General features: G+C 37.4%; 1 protein-coding gene across 1 annotated transcript in view; it reads left to right on the plus strand.

Moving 5' to 3' along the window:
* The window catches only part of LOC149088786 (poly(A)-specific ribonuclease PARN-like), a 107,116-nt gene that overhangs the window by 49,124 nt on the left and 36,222 nt on the right, over window positions 1-21,770 (plus strand). The window contains exons 9-11 of the mRNA XM_089250123.1: window positions 1,610-1,744; window positions 10,761-10,850; window positions 12,982-13,048. Of these exons, the coding sequence (XP_089106249.1) occupies window positions 1,610-1,744; window positions 10,761-10,850; window positions 12,982-13,048 (292 nt within the window). The remainder of the gene's footprint in view (window positions 1-1,609; window positions 1,745-10,760; window positions 10,851-12,981; window positions 13,049-21,770) is intronic.

Below are 21,770 nucleotides of genomic sequence, written 5' to 3' on the forward strand. Positions count from 1 at the left end.
AAAGTCAGTGTTCTTCAAAAATTGACGGTGTTTTCCTTCATCTTCCGTTGATTTTGGGGTCATTCGCGCAGAATGTTCGTTCACAGCGTTTCTGATTGAACACAATATTTATTTTTACATCATTGAAGTTTTGGCCTCCAATTTCACTTGTTTTTTGCATAGGAATTTTATTCCCAAGGGTTTAACTTCCATGTGTGTAAAATCCTATTTTAATTTGACTTCAGTTTTTGAGTAGGGATTTTATTCCCTACGCTTCAACTTTTATGTTTGGAAAATCCCTATTGTATTTATTAGGGAGTGGTTTTAGCATAAAATACGGGTGTGCGCGAAAATCTCCAGAATTTTCATTTTCAAAAGTTGGCAGCTATGGTAACTGACTCGCATCGTGGGGACCCGGGTTCAAGCCCCACCGTCGCCACAGTGGTGGTCGGCTGAAGTTGGTTTTCTGTGGTTCCCTACTTCAAGGCGCGAATGCGAGCCGATCTCCCCGTTAAAAAGTCTCGCCACAGAGAGCAACAGACCTACAAACAGCAGAAATGTAATTTAATCATAACACATCACTCACTTCACTTCTGAAATGTAGATGGTGGCACTGAAAAATCAAACAACACTACATACGCATTCAGACTGTTAGGTACACACACAGTTACGCCTCCGGCACAACTCGCTAGGTAGTAAATCACCCATAAATGGTGATAGACCTGAGTTGTACTCGGTTTGGAAAGGAAAGAAGACAAATGATGGCATTTAATGTTTCCTTCACATAAATCTCATAATAAAATTCGTTAAATTCTCTATCAAAGTTTTTTTGGAGGGGATTTTTTAGGGGTTCTAATTGTTTTGTGTTTCACAGACAATTTGTGCCAGTTAAATGACGTCTCTCTGTGCCAATAAATTGAAAGCCACAGACCCCTTTACAAAATAATATTCTACATATTGCAATATAAAAACAGTCAGTTAGTTTAGAGCATCCAAACTTTTTGAAGAGTTATGCTGTGCCTGAGTCTTTTTATCAGCAGATGTTTTGTCCAATATTGTGGTGGACATCATTGATGCAGGTGATGGTAAGTAAGGAGACAAAGTGACCTCTTTAGAAGACCATGATCTACCAGCACTTTGGCCGAAGATACCATTGAACCTGTATTGCCACTGTGACATATTGATCATATCGATAATCGGCTGTCTTCTGAGAATGTTGTTTCGTCTCCTTGCTTGTCATCTTCTGCAACAAAGATGTACACCACAGTAGTTTATGAAACTGCTGATAAAAAACCTAAAAACTGCTGATAAAAAACCTCAAACACGGCATGACAGCCCAAAAAGTATAAACATTCTTATCAACTTTGGCCATGAAAGTCTACCTACTCTATTCAATTAATTAATTGTTTCTCATCCAAGCTTACTGGCTACCACCTGAAGTCTTAAGCTGGCTATGGTGCCTCTGGCCTTTTTAAGTCACACCATAATAATATTAACTATGTGAAACCATTATTGAATAGTTTTCATTTATTATGTCATCTTTGTACAGATTTTATTGCTGACTTGATTTAAATCAAAAAAGTTTTTTTATAAACCCTGGTTGTAATGATGTTTTATGTTTGTTTTAAAGAATAATCTGGCTGAATGTATCGGAGTTCGACATGTAATTGATATATTAGCAGGTTGTGAAAAACCACTGGTTTTCCATAATGGTTACTTAGACGTGTTTTTCATGCTTTGTCAATTCAAGACAACTCCGCCAAAAGTAATATAAAATATTTTGTATATTTTTGAATTTAAAATATGATTTTGTCATTTTTGTGTACACAGTAAATGTTTTGCTATTCAATGTAATTTAGAATGAGCCAGCTATAAATTGAAATTTATTTACTTGGAATACATTCTAGTAAGGATGTTTTCAGTACTGTAAAATCCAATTTTTCTTCTTATTTTTTACTTTTCCCTGTTAAATCTTATTTTGTTTGAGGAAAACCTTAGGAACAAAGGATTATGGTCACATTTATTCCTCTAACCTCTAAACTATCTTTAGTGCATATTTGCCATTCTCGAGCTAGATTTGGGTGTTAGTTGTGATGGGCTTGTCATATGCAAATTAATTTTGAGAATGTCCAAGTTCAAAACGCTACTCATCGCTTCAAAAATTGTAGCTCTACAGTTGGTTGAAAGCCAGAAAATGTGAAAAAAGGTGAGGAATAAAAAAATTTTGGATTACTCCGTTTCCTTTCTCTCTCTCTTCAAATGGTTCAAAAAATAAGAAAAAAATTTTGTGTCTGTGCTCTTATTATACAAAAAAGAAAGACATGTTTATTTAGCAAAAATGATTTAAATGCAAAACCAAATGTACAAGAAACAGTCTTGTCAATAGAATTTGTTTTTTATTTAGTCCATGCTAAATGGCCTTTTGGTTGTACATCAAGTGAATTGAGAAGATACATGCTCCATATGTGTAATACTGAGTTGCCACTACATATTCACTTTAGTGTGGGGGGGGGGGAGGGCATAAATAAAATCAATTTTTATCTACAAGAAAAATGTCGATTCAAGCTCAGTGCCCTTTCATGTTACATATACACAGATTTTTGGTGCTCATATTTTGTGCTTGTAGTTTGTTTGTGGTTTATTCATTACTGCTGAGTTAAATTTGACCAATTAGTCAAAAGAAGCAATTAGGGATCATTCAAGTATTACGTCAGCATCGATGGGGGGGGGGGGGTTCTGATTTGCTGACTTTTGATGATGGGGGGGGGGTTTGGGGGTGCTCACGTCATCAACCACCCTTTATGAAATATTCTTAATGGCATCTTACTTGGTACGCAAAAAACGAGAAAAATCTTTCGTTAGTTTGTGGGTACCTGAACTAACATTCTCCTTGATGATAAATCCCCTACAGATTTCATCAATCTCTAAATTAGGGGTCTTCAGCTCACTGGCCACTGGCAGCCCGCGTCGATATTCTGGTGGCTTGCCAAAACTTTCGATCAATTGACACAATATCATTCAAAAAGTAAGGTAAAATGAAGATTTTGGCAAAAAAAAGTCACTCAGCTTTATATAGACTTATATAAAGGACAGGCTGATCAGTGTACAGCATTTAGCTTCTTAAAAAGGCCTTAAACGCAAAAGAAACCACACCATACGCTTCTTCACCATGTAACTTCGCTTGTATTCCATTCTCCTTGAGTGAGAGAAAGCAGAAATGAATGGGATTTCCAATTTTCCATGATATCGTATTTGCAAGTGAATGTATGTATCTTGATTGGTTGGAAGGACAATATTGGTGAAGTTGGTTTACTTGTGTTTTTGGTCTCTGAAGCCTTTGATCAGAAGCCGTCTAGTCTTTAAATGAGTGCATGATGGCGAATTGTGATCGCAAAAAAAAGAAAATTGAAGAAAAAGTGAGATTTTTTCAAGAAAAGTGTGGTCACATCCCTTTATTTTTTCGTCAAACACAAGGCTAAAGCAGTTTGTCTCATTTGCAATGAGAGCGTAGCCATGATGAAGGAATGCAATATTAAGAGACATAACGATACCAAGAGTAGTGTGAAGTATTCTGTATTGAAGGGACATTTTCGCAAGGAAAAAGTCAATGAACTGAAATCAAAGCTGATTTGTCAACAGTCATTATTCTTCGGAAAAAATGAATAGTCTGATAATTGTGTTCGAGTTAGTTATATAATAGCAGAAAAAATTACAAAACGGGGGAAGCCCTTCGTTGATGGAGAGTTTGTTAAAGAATTGCCGGCTGGCAGTCGAGTGATTAGGGAACTAGCTTCTCACTGTGCAGGTCTGGGTTTGAATCCCAGTTTGGGCATGAATGTTTACTGACACTAACAAATTCCCTGGACGGATCACGTTGATCCCTTGGGAATACGAGAGGATCACGCTATTATTTCTTACATTAATGCCTTCAGTCTGCAGTTGATTCGCTTTGTCCATCACATGCTCAAGCTGTTTCAAACACTAGTTTGTTTGGCGTGACAGTAGCAAGATGTGTGGAGGATCTGTTAGCCGATGTATTCAAGACCTTCAAATCCAAATGTGAGGAATTTTGTTTTACTCATGAATCGTCAGATGCAACAAATACTGCACAAGCAGCCATTTTCATTCGTGGTATTGACAAAATTGTTGAGGAGTTAGCTAGTGTCATTGCACTTGAGGCTACCGCACAAAGTTTTCACTTATATTCAAGTTTAGCAGATAGAGATGGGAGGTGAGAATATTCTCGGAGAATGGGAATATTCTCAGAATATTCTCCTAGATGTAAAAATTGGAGAATAATCGAGAATATTCATTTTTCTTTTAAATAATTTAAATTTTTTTACTAATTTAGTTTATATTGTGGAATATAAATCAGTTTTAATTACTTGAAACATTTACAACAAAACAATTTTTGGTATAATCACCCCCAATGGCAACTTTTAGTTCGAGGATATTCTCAGAATATTCTCCAAGTCAGGATGAGAGGTTTTAAAAGTTTGGTTATAAAGATTTTTTAGAAACCTTTAAATTAAAACCTTAAAAAATTATTTTAAAATTAGATAAATTTTCAGAAATAAGTTCACAACGAAAGAAATTAAATCAAAGTTGATTGGTAAAGGAAGCTATTCTTATATAATCACCTTCATTCTAAGAAGATACAGAACTGTTGTTTTCTTTAATGTACATGCACTTAAATTCTGCATCACTCACATTTCTTTAAAAGTTGTGTAATTCAGCCTTGTTGGTTTAATTTTCTTGCTTTCAAACTTTAATATTGTGGTCTACAAACTTCAATATTTCCATCATCTTGATGGGAAGAGAGACGGGAACTCCTATTTACGCCTATGCTTACCTCCGGGTAAGCATAAGCATAAACTTGTATCCGGCCCATGAGCCCGAGCCCCCCCCCCCCAATATTTTTGAAGACCCGGCTCGCCCCCCCCCCCTTTCCCAAAAAATATGTGTGTCAATGGTTTCTTCATTTTGCTATGACGAAATTTTTTTTTTTCTAATTATGAATTAGATAATGTAAACAATCTGCTCAAAATGTTAGTTCTTTTAAATACTCTCAATGGTCTTTGGCTTTCTTGTTCCACGCCAATAATTTTCCTCTCATTTCTTCCCTGCCACTCAGTCCCCCAGTTCCACCCTCCTTCTGTGACAATCCTTATTGCCAGAAGGTACGACTGAGAAAGTTTCTTTGAGTGGGGAGGGGTGTTTTCATGTGTGCCTGGCCAAACTCAAGTGTCTCTTCTTTTGTTCACTGTGACCAAGGGAAAGGGGGCCGCATGGAACCAACATGAAAGGAAGCCCAAAGATGTGTGATGGGAAAGGCGCAGACACAAAGCAAACACAAGCAAATGGGGGGGGGGGGCTGAAAGATGCTGGTTGTCCCGTAAATACGAAACTCGAGCGAGTACGCAGGAGAGAGAAGGCGCATTGCATTGTTTTTCGGAAATTATTGGGGGGCGGGGGCTCAAATTTCCTCAGCCCGTAGGTTTCGGCGCCTATGTGTGGTGGTGGTGAGAATCAGAAGGTCAGTAATATTGAAATCAAGATAAGAAAAATTACACTCTGTACAGGATAGTTACTGGAACCTAGAGGTTGAGGCCATTTAAGCCCCCCCCCCCTTCAATAATTTCTGAAAAAGAAATGCACCCTCCCTTTCCTTCGTACGCGCTTGAGTCCCGTATATATACACGGGAAAACCAACAACTTTCAGTCCACCTCCTCCCAATGTTTTCTTGAAAAATATTGATGGAAAAACAGTAAATTCTAAATATCACAACAGAGAACCAAACGGCCGATGCCAAAACATTTTTTGAGCCTCGTTGCAACAAAATTTTTCTGGAGGGGGGGGGGGGTAGAACACAGAATCAAATAAACAAGTTAATTATAATATTGATTTTAAAAAAATGAAATAAAAAATAAACAATTTTCAAAGGTTCAAGAGCCCCTCGGCTCCTGTAGAACATCAGAAGATCATAGTGATTTTATAGTTGACTAGCTATAATACCCGGCGTTGCACAGGTTTTCTTCAATGAGGCTTTTTGGATCACGTGATATCTCCCTCTTTCTTTGAGAGGGACATACAAACCGTGTTCAAGTTGAACCAATATGGCGACTTACTGCGCGACTCATGAACTAAACAAAAATATAGATTTAAAGAAACGTAGAAATTTATATATATATTTTTTCTTTTTCAAGGGGTGCAAGTATTTTGATTCCCCCCCCCCCAGAAGTTCTAGTTCTTCGTCTGCCAGTTTCTGCTTCAAAATATATTAAAACTGTGGAATTTCTTTGATGTACTTTATGAGCTCATAATTAATTTTAAAACAATCTAAACTATATGAATTTAAGCAGTTGGATAATAAGGAGATATTAATTTTCATACTTGAGAAGATATAAATAAAAAGTTGAAATCAATGTTATTGCATGGATCTCAACTCAAAAGTAGGTCTGGCTAATCACTTCACATTTAATCTCCTGGGCTTCGTATATCTCTAAGCGAACTCAATATTTCAAAAATCTAGAATTCAATAAAAAATTTTAAAATTATTGATGTGTGGCGGAAAACCCCACCAAATTTCTACATTTCTACAGTAAAATCGGCAATTTTAACACTGATTTCTATGAGAATTACCCTTTTCCTGACCCTCAAAGCGATGCTGATGATGATTATGACGTATATTCAAAAAGCCTCATTACTGAGAGTATTGAAAATGTGGCCAATCATTATAAAGGCATAAACTATTATACATATACAAATGCTAACAGGATTAGAGAAGCGACAAACCATTGTAAAGGCATAAATCACGTCTGAAACGCATTGCTAGGGAACCACGGTAACCAAAGTAAACGTTCAGAAAGTGATTGTTGAGGTCCAAAAACCATTGTTGCCCAATCGTTTTTTGCCCATTTGGGGCATTTGCCCTGCTCTGATGAAATTTCAAAGTAGCCTATCGTTCAAGTCGGGTCCCATTTGGTATATATGCAAAATTTGGTGACGATCGATCTAAAATTGTAGATTTGTATAGAGAACACACACACACACACAGAAAATCAACTTTATATATATAGATTTTTTATTGTATATAATGATCAACCCGTTGACGTGTGTTGATTATTGGGAAAAAAAATGAATTTTTCTTCGGCCACAACCCGTCCTCCGGGTATGCTTCGATATCTCTATGAGATGTGAAGCGGGCTGTGTCCGGTCTTCAAGAGTTGAAGGAGCCCTAGGCAGGGCCGGAACTAGGTGGGCAACTGCACAGGGCAGTGAATTTTTTGGGGGCGGTAATTTTAGGTAGGAACAAAGAACACCGTTATAAAATTATTGAATTTTTAAAGTTGCAGGGCGGAAAAATAAAGCAGCAGCATAATAAAGTTGCAGGGCGTTTGCCTCTGGCTGCAAAGGTCCTAGTTACGTCCCCCTCCCCCACCACCTTCAAGTTTTCTTTCCGGTGTTTCGAAGATGAGAAACAAAACTAAAACAAATTCAATAAAAAAACTGTCACCCAATCATTGTAAAGAAGGCCTACTAAACACTATCAGTGTGCTGGGAGAAGGGGGGGGCTATAAGTTGGTTACAAGACTCATTCATTCATAAGAAAAATATCGCTCACAAATTAAAAATAATTTCTTCAATTGAAAAAGTATAAATTACCTAAGGAAGCAGGTTGGCCACCCCTTCATCAACAGTGAAATGCATGCACACAAGGCCACAACTTAGGGGGGGGGGGGTGCAGGTGGGTCTGGTGCCCCAGGCGCCGGACTAGAGGGGTCACAAATTTCGCTCTTTAACCTCTCCAACATTATGAGGGGGTGCCAAAAGGCGTGCTTACCCCGACTGACCAAGCATTTGGTTGCGACCCTTCATGCACAATATGGGTATATAAGTGACGCAAAATGTATCTGTATTTAGAATTCAACAAATCATAAATAGCCAGTCCTCTGTATAACGTCACTCTGGCAAGCTGTGACAACTTGATAATGAGTTGTCCCAATTCACTAATTATGCTGGTAGGCACTAAAAAAAAGGGACGATAATAGGCATCCCCCCATCCTGCAGCAGGGTCTCAGGTTGGGTTCTTTGGTGGGCCATAGCTCACAGGCCACTCTATAGTGAATTTTTTGGGTGAAAAAAAGAGGATTAACCGTTTGAGGAAAACAAAGCACATGCTTAGGGCATCAGAAAAGGGCCATCACAAAAAATATCAAATTTTTTTTTCTTTGCTGAGGATTGTTTACTGTCTCTGTAGATTGACTGGTGACAGAAGAAGAAAATGTTTTAAACTAATCCTCTTGAGTGCTCTGTACTATGTCTGTGGCAGATACCTAGGAGTTTAAAAAAAGGAGAAAACTGTTCAACAAAATCGGCGAACCCCCCTTAAGTGGTGGGTGGTGGGAACTGCTCAAAGGATCTATATATCACTTCCTGTACCCCTCTGGAGAGCATGACGTCTCTACAACTGCCCTGGAGCGAGACGGAGTACACATAAAAACACACGCAGTCGAATTCTGAAAAAAAGGTTGGTCAAAGCAAATTTGTGCACGCATAGGAATGGGCAGCCAGATGTATTGGAAATGCTTCCCTGAGGAGGCGTGAGAACTTTCTTGAAATTTTCAGTCATAGATACCACCATCCAAGGCCGTAGTGGGGTGGGGGGGGGGGGGGTTCCCTCAAAATGGGAGAAAATGTCTGAAAAAAGCGGAAAAGATGCCAGATATATTGTTTTACCACTTTGTTTCCCCCCCCCCCTCCAAACGAAATATCTGGCTACAGGCCTGCCGCCATCTATGCTTAAGTCCTAAGGTCGATCGTTGTATCCTTAATCAAGGCTCAATTTGTAGCAAATTATCAGTATTTCTTGGTAAGTACTAGCTCATTAACAGTTTCTTTAATTTTGGGGGCATTTCGTGAGTACATGAAAGGCTTATACAGATATTCTTGAAGCCAAAAGCTTTTACGACAAACATTGTTTGGAACAAGAATTGCTATCGAAATCCTAAGTACCGTAGGACCTTGATTATCCGAGGGTGGATTATCTGGAGTTCAAAAATTACAAACTACGGAAGGTGTGAAAGAGAGCAGAGCATGAAATTATTGCTCAGACAACTCAAGGAGTTGGGCTAATATTATTCGGTGATGGTGATTAGAAGAATGGGAACAGAGTATTATTATTGAAGTTATTATTATTATGAATATATTATTATGATCACAGAGATAGTGTTTCCCAAAGTGGGCTATATGAAGTATATATCCCAAGGCTATATCCCAAGTGGGCGATGAGAGAAAAAAGTTTGGGGAACTCGAGAAACCCCTTGTGAGCTGTCCATGAAGTTTCTATAATTATCAGCAGAATGGTTTGAAAGTACCAGAACTATTTTCAACTTTTGCATTTTGGTGTGAAATAATGTGTGAAGGAAAGATATTGTTCTGAATTTGTCACTAATGATTGAATAAGTTGGCAAGCAATAAATTACATTTTTGTATTGCATATTCTAATCCATGTATACAAGGTGTCCCTGAACTTATGGGCGAAACTTTAACGGAAGGTAAAATACATATAAAGAATAATTTTTTTTGTATAGCAATGTGGGTCGGAACAGGGCTATAACATGCCTTTTTGGGGCCTGGGGCAGAATTTTCCTTGGGGCCCTTCTCGAAAGGATTATTGTTATTATGCAAAATATAAATACATTTTTGGGGCCCCCTATTCTGCTCTAGGCGTTGTGGCAGCACCCCGGTTGCCCCAGCATAGTTACTGACCTGGGTTAAAACTGAAGTGTTGGCAAAAAAATACAAAATCCTGGGGAAATGAAAAAAAAAAATACATTAATAATTATAGTAAGTGCTCAAATGTGCCAATAACCAACATTGATACAGGCCTGGCAGCATCTAGCAAGTGATTGACGTGCCCTTTTTAAGTTGCAGGTGTTTCACAAACAGTTGCAGCAGCGATTGAAAGTTCTGCAATGAGGCCCTCATCAGAGTGAAAATCCACTTAAAAGGCTTAAAAATACAGTGGGTTGCTTAAAATGATAGTTTTTTAAATATTGATTTTTTTTTTTTTGTGTCATGAAATGATATTCAGGGTACCTGATTTGCTTAATATAACCCCTCAAAATTTTACTCTCCCAGATATGTCTGTTCTTTCCAATTAAAGGGTTAAAAAGCAGAACTGCGGGAAAAATCATGTACCTGAAACACATGTTAACTTTGCAACCTAGGCATACACAGAATATTCTCAAGGGTGAGGGAATTCAAAAAAGAAATTCTGAAGAGGGGAATTTTTACATTTCTTCCTGCAAAATAACACTATAATCTCGGCTGGGGGTTATAACCCCAAAAACCCATTTTGCCTATGCTAATGCTTAGCGATTCCATGTTATTGAATCATTTTTCAGGCCAATGGGCCACATGCGTTGTATCACAGTACTTGATTTATAAAATGAACTCAATGAAGTGAAAGGATATTTTAAAAAAACCTCATACAGTAAAACCCCTCAGATGTGGTCACCCTTCTTTCAGGGCTAAATAATTAATTATCCTTGTGTAGTAAATTTGTGCATTTCAAACCTTTAATAACAGTCGCCTCTCTTTATGGACAAGTTTTTGGTCCTGCCGGTGTCTGCAAAAACAGGTTTTACTGTACTTGGAAATGAAAAAGTCTATTTTACTCTGAATATAATACTCTGTTTTTCATTCTTTTGTTGACTTGCATTTGATTTCAAAGTAATGTGTAACCAACTTCTGTTTTCTCTCACCATATTTTCAGTCTCTTGTACAATATAAAAGACTGGTGAGAACGGTGTTTCCAAATGTTCTTGATACCAGACACATTGCAACAGTATCGCCGGAGGTTCAGGTTAGACATCTTATTATATAAGTAGCAGGGCGTATGGCATTTTACTGGTTAACCATTGATCCTAGAGACATACTTCCATCTAGGAAAAATATACAAATAGCGTGTAGTACTCAGATATTCATGTTGCAAGAGGTTGTATAGTTATTAATAGAGCTTGGAGGTTCAGGCAAAATGCCATAAATGTGTTTTTTTTTTTTGCAAGGACATTATACATTTGTGATTCTGGCATGACAGCCGGTATATTGATTACTGTACAAGTAGAATTTGATGAAATTACATTGTATGATACACTGTAATTAGCTCAGCTGAGTAAAGGCTTCTTTAGTTTTGACACATTTTAAAATAAAAATGAATTTCTTATTTGTAAATTCTTATTTTTGAGAATCTCTTCCAACCCCCTAGTTCATTGATGCAGTCCACAGCTTATGCATCACTGGTCTAAAGTATTTACTTCCTGATGTTTCGCCCACATCTGCGGAGTGTGGGAACTCTGTGCCGCACTGCACCAAAATTAACATCTTGCGCCATCCTGCACCAGTAGTGTATTTTTGTGTTTTTCTGTGCCAAATAGCAAATTTCGCTATTTGTATGCCCGGAATTTTGGAAAGGACGCCATATCACTTTTAGTTTACGTATATCATTAATAATAGCCAATTGCTTAGAAGAACCTCTGCGACCGATTTGGGAGTTTCTGTTTTTAAAAAAAAAGTTGCCACTGAAAAGGAAAGTAGCAGAAATTACTTAGTCTATTGTCATTGTGTTAAATCCCGATGTTTCATTACGGGAGTAAAAAGAGCATGTCCGGCGAATTACGAATGCTAATTTAGAAACTTTGCCGAATAACGAGCATTAAATTGCCAAATAATGAGTGTCAAATTGCCAATCTCGCCAAATAACAAGTGCTGAATCGCTGAACATTGTGTTGATTCTTCCGAAATTCTCTCCCATTTTGCAACAATTTCTCCCAAAGTATAAAAAAATTGAAAACTTATATAAAACGAAAATTTTTAGCCCATTTAAACTGCTGCTGTTCTATACAGCAAATAGTGCCCTCAGGATGAAAAAATAATCTTAAATAGACTGGTGTGAAAAATTTTATGACAGCCGCTCTTTCAAACAAGGTGTCAAAAGCCTGAAACACCAAAAACAAGCTGATGAAAAGATGTTAGATAATAAAAGACAGTGCAGTTGTTTTATTTTGAAAAGGGGAGGTTAACAAAAATATTCTTGTAAGTTAATTTCACTGCTCCAATTTATAAATATCTGCTCCGAATCCTATATTTTGCTACTCCAAAACTGTTCCCAATCCTGAATTTTGCTGCTCAAAAATGGACTTTGTCACTTCCCACTCCTGCCTCTATGACAGGCATCTTCTGAAGTTACTTAGATTTCTGCGGCAAGCGAGAAAGGCTTCATGTATCCAATGTTGTCAAGTTGTTCATATGAATTTCTGAGGCTCAATTAACTGCAGAAGTGAAGCATTGGCTATCGCGATCATTTTCTCTCTGGCTCTCATTGGGTCATAAAATCATTATTACTTCTCCTCTCTGAAGATGCTTGCCACAGATGTGGGCGAAACTTCAGGAAGTAAATGACCTAGACCAGCGGTTCTCAACCGGTGCTCCGTGTGCACTTCCCAGGAAGTCTGCGGCCACTGGAGGATAATAAAATAAATCAATAAATTTGATAAACTGAAAAAAAGGGGCATAAATGGTACCACCATATAAATAACATACTTAAAAGAGCTCCTCGAGTTAAACAGGGCTCCACCATAGAAATTATACACTGAAAAGGGCTCCACGAGTCAGAAAGGGTTGAGAACCGCTGACCCAGACCATGGCCTGATAGCCTAGAAACAGCTTGCAACTTATTGAACGCCGGCCATGAAAGCCTCAGACACTTTACAATAGATTTATGCTGTTCTGAGATTTATTCAGTTATCATACTTGAAAAAATTTTGCACCAATGTCTTTTTTTTCTCCAGGTTACCATGGTAACCTGGCGCCTGAGATTTGTCAAGTTTTCTTTTAGAGGAATGAATTGCCATATCAAGAATTGTAGTGCGGTTTAACTGTATTTTATTTTACTTATAAACAAAATTCATTAATTGTGATGTGAAATTCTTTTCCAGAGCGTCTGTAAAGGAAAAGCGCTCATCAGTCTGTACACAAAGCTTGCTTCATACAGACCAGCATTAGGCATGTATTTTTATGCATTTTATTTTATTATCTGTGTATTTTTTTAAACCAATGGGCAAAGCAGGTATTAGGGTGGGGGACATGTTATTAGAATCAGGGATGCTGTGTTAACCGTGTAAATATATGTTGGATGCACAAAATTTTTAGGTCACTGGCCATATTTTTCACAGGATTACTTTCATGGGTCATATAAAATCTTTATTACTTCTTTGTGAACGTAATATCAGTGGATAAAATTGACATTGATAAAATTGATTTGAACATGTTTAATTGGTGATGAGGTACTTTCTGTATAGTTATCGGTTATATCGCTGAACCAAAATTAATTATGCATCCCAGAGTCGCCAACCGCTGCAGAATGTACGTAGTTTCTATGGGTGGTCGCGATCAACAACTGAGCCATGGAAATACTAAAAAAGGGGCTTGTGATCGAATTTCCGTTTCATTCACCATTAAAAGCCTGTTTACATGGAAAGTAGAAAAAGCCTGTCTAAAACTGGGTTCAAGGATTTTTGCAAAAACCTGTTTACATGGACCAGCATTTCACTCCTGTGTTATTGGAGTTACCAGAGGTTGGCGTAAGGATTATGGGAAAGGAGTTTACAACCCTCAAAGATCCGCAAGAAAAAAAGGGCAATGCCTGCTTCCCATCTTTTTTCTGCAAAGGAAAATAAAATTGTCAAACGTACCAGAATTTCCAATGCTATTGAAATATTGCACATGTAAACAGCGCTTAACCGTTTAAAGGCCAATATGGAACATAGTTTTTATTTACAAAAATATCAAATAAAAATTGATTCAAACATTCCTGGTTTTTTATCGTATGTAGACGAGAGTTTGAAGTATTTTTTGAAATTCGGAAACTCCAGGTTGATATAAACATTTTTGACAGAATTTTGAAGTTTGTTTGGGTAATTTTTCCCCATTTTGATTAAAATTTGCCAAAATTATAATTTTTAAGTAAATTGAAAATTATTTTATGTGTTTCTACCACTTAATATATCGATCAAAGTAAATCAATTAGTTTCTTTTTACTGTTAAACATTAAAGAGCTACGGGCGTTCAATAATGCATGTTCCATTTATGGAACATTAGCCTTTCAAGAGAGCGAGATTCTACGGATATCTAATGTGTAGTGCGCTGCTTCGATTTTTCCCGTTCGAACCCCAGGGTGTTGTCATCATTCTACATGTGTATAGGGACTAATTCTCTGACACAGAGGAATGTGCTTTTCTGGGGTGGATTGTTTGTATATATATATTGGGCGAGTACTTTTTTATTCTTGCATTCTGAGAAATACATGTTTTTGTGAACCACAGACAAATCAAACCGAGTTTGACAATCTTAGATAGTCTTGTTGTGTTCAGCTGGGTGTAACCATATCACAAAGATGATGTAGGATATTTACAGGGCTCGGCACGGGTCACTTTTTTCCCTAAAAGTCACTTTTTTAGAAGCTGGTCACTTTTATTACCTATTTTCGGGCCCAGGTCACTTTTTCCACTTTTTTTAGCAAAAAAACCTAAGTCTCGCGCGCTTTTCGGCTGTCAGTGTTTTTCTTTTCTTCAAGGAGGAACTTTACCGGTTCAAGGTCGCTAATTTTCTCCCTCCCTTCATTGAACTACGATCGTACAAGGAACCCCTGTATATATGAAGGCGTCTTTATCTTCCCGGGAGCATACCGTGTGACGTCAGCATAACTTGATTTCAAGGCGCTTGGAAAGAAAGCTCCTTATACTTGTAGTTAAAGAGTCGTCATTTTATGGAAAAGCCGGTCGGAAAAAAATAGCGTAAAAGGCTTATTTACAACAAAGAATTTTTTCCCCTCCTCTACTACCATTCGTTCTTATTTCCCCACTCGTTCTTTCATTTTCATCTTATTTTAAAATTGATCCTTTATTTTATTTGTTTTAAAAAGTTTTAGTCCTAAGGGCCGAATTCCTTTCTTGGAGCATCGAGCAAGTTACATTTGTCGTTTGTTCTATCGTTACTTTTATTAATTTTTTTTAATATTTGAAATGACAATTTAAAGGCTCATTTACATTGAGCGAGTTTATAAAGAGAGCCCGTGCAGAAACTAACTTACGCGCAGCGGGAGAATACCAAAGCGCGCCTATTAAAGATGCGTACTATTAATACGTATTAAGCGTATTATTAGTACGCTTTGGAGAATACTCTTGTAGCTGGCCAACGTTAAAGAAGCTCGCAAGTATTTTGAATTTACTTACAATAAAAAAAAAATCATCCGACTGAAAAACGCGATCTATCTAGAAATAAAATTCGTACTATTTTTCTAACTGGATTTAAATCTCAGCAAGAAACCGTAGCCCCAGATATGATCGAAAGGAGAACTATTTATGAAAAGATCACAGAATCCTGCAATTCAACGTTTATGGAAGGATGACGTCACTCTCCGCTACCATACGAAGGTTTTTAACAACTGGCTGTTGCGAAGATATATTTTGGAAAGAGAAAATTCAACTGCCCCTGCTGGGAATCGAACCCACGTCCTTTCACTTTCCGGTCGAATTTTCTCTTTCTAAAATATATCTTCGCAACAGCCAGTTGTTAAAAACCTTCGTGTGGTAGCGGAAAGTGACGTCATCCTTCCATAAGTCGCCATCTGGTGGCAGCGTTAGCATTTGTGAGCTTGGCCTGAGTCTGGTCTGGCCGTCCATGTACGGTCCTTTTCAGTGTACTCGAGCTCCAAGGAAAGATTGAGAGATTCGTTGCCTCTGTAGTCTAGTGGGTTCGATTCCCCGCAGGGGCAGTTGAATTTTCTCTTTCCAAAATATATCTTCGCAACAGCCAGTTGTTAAAACCTTCGGATTCAACGTTTAGTTTAACCAAATAAGATAAAAATTGGTCATCAGGCTGATGAAAACTCAGTTAATGTGCATGCGAGCCGTACATAGAGGTGGATTTAACGGTGGGCACAGCGACCGCGCCTTTGGCCCCTACTTTATACTTTTTTCCTAATTTAAGGGGCGTAATATTAATTTTTTTTTATGCCCGGGGCCGTCAACAACTGACCTTTATCCGCCTCTGGCCGTAACTTAATTTAGAGCATCTACACGATGCTGATTGTTGACTTAATATCGACATATTTCGCTCCATTCTCGGTGTTGTGTAAAAAAATCCTTTTTAGACCTCGGAAGTTATTACAACGTTTTTGTCTCGAGTCGCTGTTATGACCGCAATAGGAGAGGGCGGGGTCTGGTTCCACGGGTGTTGAACGAGGAAGGGTGCCGAGTTTACTCTTTTTCCGTTAAAAAAATGGATACCGGCCCCGGACAATAGTAGATTTTCGTTCGTACTTGCTACATACCGTGATCAAATCCAAAACACGGGGGGGGGGGGGGGGGGCAATGCCGCGAATGGAATTTTTGATGGAATGGTATATTTAAGAAAAGGAAATAAATTCCTTTGCAAAATTATCGAATTTCACAGTCAAGGGGCAGTAAAATTACGTTTCCCCTCCAGAAAAAATATCGTATTACTGCCATGGTAAATCGGGTGCCCCGGGTGGGGGCGAATTCACTGTTTTTGTTCGTTGAAAATTACGGGAGGAGTCCGAGCTGACGTGGCGACTTTTTTTCGCATTAAAATAGGTAGCCCTGACAGCGGCATCCATAAACTCTATCAACCGCATTTATAAACCCCGTATGTCGTTGATTCGAATTTTGTGTTCATTTTATCCTAATTTTCCGTATTTCCCGATATATTTCTATCGATTTTCGCATATTGCCGCATATTTGGTTGATTCATGTTATAAATTATATATTTTTTTGTAATTTTATGTGCCCTTTGTCAGCCATCTTGAATTGACCGCCGCAAAACGGCGATTGGTTGGCGCGGAAAAAAGTCGCCACGTTGGTGCTTACAAGGTTCATGGGAAATTTACCGGGGAAGACCGGACCGCGGAGTCCTTTTCTGTTAAAAATTACGGGGGGGGGGGCAAAATTATATTGTTTCTGGGTAAAGTAGTAAATGTTTTTTTTGCTGGGGGTGTATGTTGCGTGTAAAAAAAAGAGAAAAATATGTATTTACAAATTTTTCTCTCAAAAACCAATTTCAAAACTGATTTATTTTCTCCCTCGCCCAAGGGAGGGTATTATTTTGGAGCCCCCTCCGCCTGTAAAAGAGTAGACCCACCCACCCTTCCCAGTCCAGCCATAGGTGCAGATAGACTTGAAGGTCTTAGAGGTGCGGCAGATGACAATTGATATACATCATGTATACATCAGTAGGCTCTGCCAATGACGTTGGGAGGAGGATGGATTGCCCTCCCTCAACGTATAAGGGGCCGTTCAAGTATTACGTAAGCAAATTTTTAGCCATTTTTGACCCCCCCCCCCTTGTCAGCAAAATTTCTTCATCAGCTCTGCCCCTCTGAATCCTAACTCATATTTTCATAAAGGGTGGTTGATGACGTAAGCATTATCGAAACCCCCCCCCCCCCCATCGATGATGAGGTAATACTTGAACGGCCCCTAACAATTAAAATAATTTAGTTAATTTAATAATTTAAATAATTTATTTAATTCAGTAGTTTAAGTAATATTTTAATTTAATAATTTAAAATATTGTTAAAAATGTAATTTTAGTTTTTTTTAAATCAATCATTATAGTAAATTTCTTAAAATTTGTTGGAAGATATTATACATACCTAATTATGTAAATCAATTTGTACTAGTTAAAAAAAGTACATTTTGTATACTGTCATTCATAGCATAACATGAATGAAAAATCCACTAGAATGTAGATGGGACAAATTCTCTCATCAAATTTTGGGTTATTTCATTTTTTTTCCTCCTTTGAAAATTCCTCTGGAATGAAGTCGATGGGGGACACTTCAGAAAATGTTTTCCCGTTTTGAAGTTTTTCCAGCTTAAATTGATTTTAAGATGGGTTGTGGATAGCAATATGGGGCCATTCAAGTATTACATAAGCAAATTTTTAGCCATTTTTGACCCCCCCCCCCCTCCCGTCAGCAAAACGCTGACCCCTCCCCCCCCCTGTCAGCAAAATTTCGTCATCAGCTCTGCCCCCCCCCCCTGAATCCTAACTCATATTTTCATAAAGGGTGGTTGATGACGTAATCGTTATTCAACCTCCCCCCTTGTCATCAAAAGTCAGCAAATCGGAAACCCCCTCCCCCCCCCATCTATGATGACGTAATACTTGAACGGCCCCTATGGGGAGGGGAAAGGCATTGCTACTGTTACTTAGAAAGGATGTAATGTTACTCTCTCACACATAGTTGTTGATAAATTTGATAAGTTATTCAAAACTTTTCTGGTTAGCAGAATGCATTCGAGTTTGATTTATTTCACACTACTATATGTAAAAAAAGCAATTTCGATGAGCTCCATTGAAATACAAAGTTTAGTGAAAACTAAATTCAATTTCAATTCATTCAATTTGGTAATAATCAAAATTCATTGTCCATTTGGTCTCTTTCTAAAATTATTTTGGTCACTATTGGGTCACTTTTTAAACATTTTGGTCACTATTTGCTCACTTTTTTAAACAATTTGGTCACTATTTTCACTATTTTTGAGGCCATGATCCGTGCTGACCCCTGTATTTAGAAACTCTTTCAGATTTGAATTACAATACGTAGATATACCAATGACATGCTAATGAAAATGGGAACATTGTGGATGAAGATGATATTGTTGAAAATGATCTAGTATCAACAGAGCCAACTGATGTATGTGAAATGCTAGATAATTTTGCAACAACGAGGATGAGGTGTTAGAAAAAACTCCCGAAACGTATTCTTCAAAAGATGTAGGACAGAAAAATGGAGCAAAACGTAGGTGCAACTCAAGTTTCAAGGAAAAAACAAGACATTTTGAGCAATCCGAAAAAAACGATTGCATGGGATAAAAAAAATTCTTTCTAGAATCCGACCAAAACCTTGATTCTGGGTTCCATTGGAAAAAATTTGCCATACGTCAATTATTGCACGTTGTATAATTCATTCAGAGTTGCGAGCAGTGGATCTTATTTTGCATTTGGAATTCCAAAGAGAAGTGACAATGGACATTCTACGAACGAAGGAGGGGTTAATTATTCATCCAGGTCCATGTTGTTAACTGCAAAAAAGATGGCGGGTCATTTGATGGCCATTATATTGTGTCTGCGACGCAAGGACGGTGTCCAGTTTGCCAATAAAAACAAAACAGCTACCAATGTGGCAAACGGGTCCAATTTTCGGGTGAATTTTCTGCATTCATTTTTATGTTAAAAAAACCAGTATGTGTTACAAATTTGAATTTGTGGTAGAAAATATAAATTTTCATGTGATAACTGTATTCCAGAAACAAATAATCGTGAGAATATAGACGATACCAGTTTACACTTTCACCTCTCCCCAAGTGCCAATGTTCCATTTATGGAACATCGTGAAAAACGAAGAAAAAATTTTTTTTTCTTCAAATTTCAAAGTTGATCTATGTATAGGCATGCAAAAGTACCTCGAATTCCAAATTTCAAAACAATAAGCGACTTTGTTCATAGTTCGGCCTTTAAACGGTTAAGCGAGGGTGCAAGGGATACAGTGCCAAAATCATTATCAAATCTGTAATCAAAAGTCATTTAGAATAGGCACCAATGTATGCAAAATTTTTATAGGGGGGAGCCATTGCTTCCTCTTAAAGAGATAATTAGCATTGATGAAAGAGAATTCCAGAATTAATGAAAGAAAAATTCTAGTTTTAATGAAAGAGAATTTCAGTTCCAAAATAAATGAAAGTTATAATTCCAGCATTAATTAAAGATAATTCTGTAATTAATGAAAGGTAATTCCGGCATTAATGGAAGGAGAAATAATTAATAAAAGAAATAATTTCAGCATTAGTGAAAGAAATAATTAATAAAGCAAAGAATTCCAGAATTAATGAAAGAGATAATTCAGTATTGATTCAGAAGTAAGGAGTCCAGATCAGACTTATCTCGACTGCATCAAATCCAGGAAGTCCTTTCAGATAAAAGTGTTTTTGTGAAAGCTTTGTTTCTGAAAGAAGCATCAGAACTTTTGAATGGCTTTCTGACATTATTTGAAAAAGAAGAGCCCCTCATACACATTTTGTATGATGAGCTAGGAGCTCTTGTTAGAAAAATTATGGCACATTTTCTGAAATCTGAACATATTCAGAATGTTAGAATTGCTGAGCTTCAGAATTTAGCTATAGAAAGCAGTGAGAACTGGAGGAAAAATGTGGTTGTTGGTGCTGAAATAGAATCCAATCTTGCTGAGCTGGGGGAATGTTCTCAACAAAAAGTTTCTATTAGGTGCTAGATCGTCAAGCACTTGCTTAAAGTTTGCCTTTTGAGAACACCATGATGGAAAAAAATGAAGTGCTTGCATCCTGTTTTCTGACTGAAAAACTCTTCATTATCATGTATTAAGTGCATTGTTTCAAAGCTACCACAAGTTTTTGTCCTTCAGATGTCCCTGTTCTCTTGGATTTCTCTGCAGTGTAAAGATCTACATGTGAGTTATCAAAGGTTAGATAAGTATTGGGGATCTATATTTGCGATCTGAGAAACTTGAAAGTGCAAAGTTCAAAATTTTGCTTGTGCTCGTCAAAGCCTTATTATGTCTTGTCCAAATGGAAATGCAGACTGCGAGAGGGGCTTCAGTGTAAACAAACATTTCCTGCAACATAGATCAAATCTTTCGATTGAAAGTATCAATGACATTAGGCAAATAAAATCTTATGTACAGCATTCTCGAAATGCTAAAGATATTGATGTCGATGCCAATCTTCTGAAAGCTGTTCACAGCTCGCATCAGAAGTACCAAGACAGACTTCGGCACCAAAAAACTTTTGATAAAAACGTTCCACGACCAGATGAGAATCAAAGACTAAAAGCAGAAGAAAGGAAAGGGAGTTGGAAATTCAGTTGTCATCATCAAAAACTATGCTGAACACAGCAGAGAAAATGATAGAAGTGTGGATAAAGAGAAAAACTTTGTAGACATGGAAAGTGGGCAAGTTCGTGTGAAAACACCGAAAGAAAAAAATGTGTAGTGTTCTTGAGAAATTGGAGGAAAACAGAGTCACGAGTCAACAGAAACAGAGTTAACAAAATGTCATGAGGTTTTTTTAATGTATGCTTGTTTGTTTGATTTGTTAACTTTTTCTTCTTACGCCCAGCTTGGGTTATGATTAATTTTTACGTCCCTACAAGTGGATGCAAGTTTTATTGAACATATAAAACTGATTTTTGATGCTGGAACCCTATAACTGGTTAAAATGTTTAAAATTTAATAATCTTATTATCTCTGTTCAAAAAATTTTCATTTTTGACAAAGGTAATAATGATTCTGCACACTGCTCCGAATTCACAGATTGCTGCTCCAAAACACTAAATTTACTGCTCCGAAAAGAGTCAACAGCAATCCCATCCCTGGAGTTGACAAACTCTGCACTTTGGAAGACTCCAAAAAAAAAGCAATATATATGAGAAGCGACAGAAAAGAATTATCTGTGGTTGCTACCACATTGTTTTGGCCAAAAATTAGTTTTGTAACCAAGTCATTTATCATTTTGATTTAGCTTGAGTCAATCTTATAGGATACTGAAATAGTGCTATGAAAAATAAAAAAAAAGTTAATTAAAAAAAAAAAAAGGAAATTTTTTCATTATGCTATGATTATGTTGTCTAAGGGCAGACCTGTCATTTAAGGGAGGGGGGGGGGGCTGGC

The sequence above is a fragment of the Pholcus phalangioides genome, unplaced genomic scaffold (assembly GCF_987345545.1).
Source record: "Pholcus phalangioides strain wild (caught in Gottingen) unplaced genomic scaffold, Ppha-v1.0 ptg000003l_1, whole genome shotgun sequence".
NCBI lineage: Eukaryota > Metazoa > Arthropoda > Arachnida > Araneae > Pholcidae > Pholcus > Pholcus phalangioides.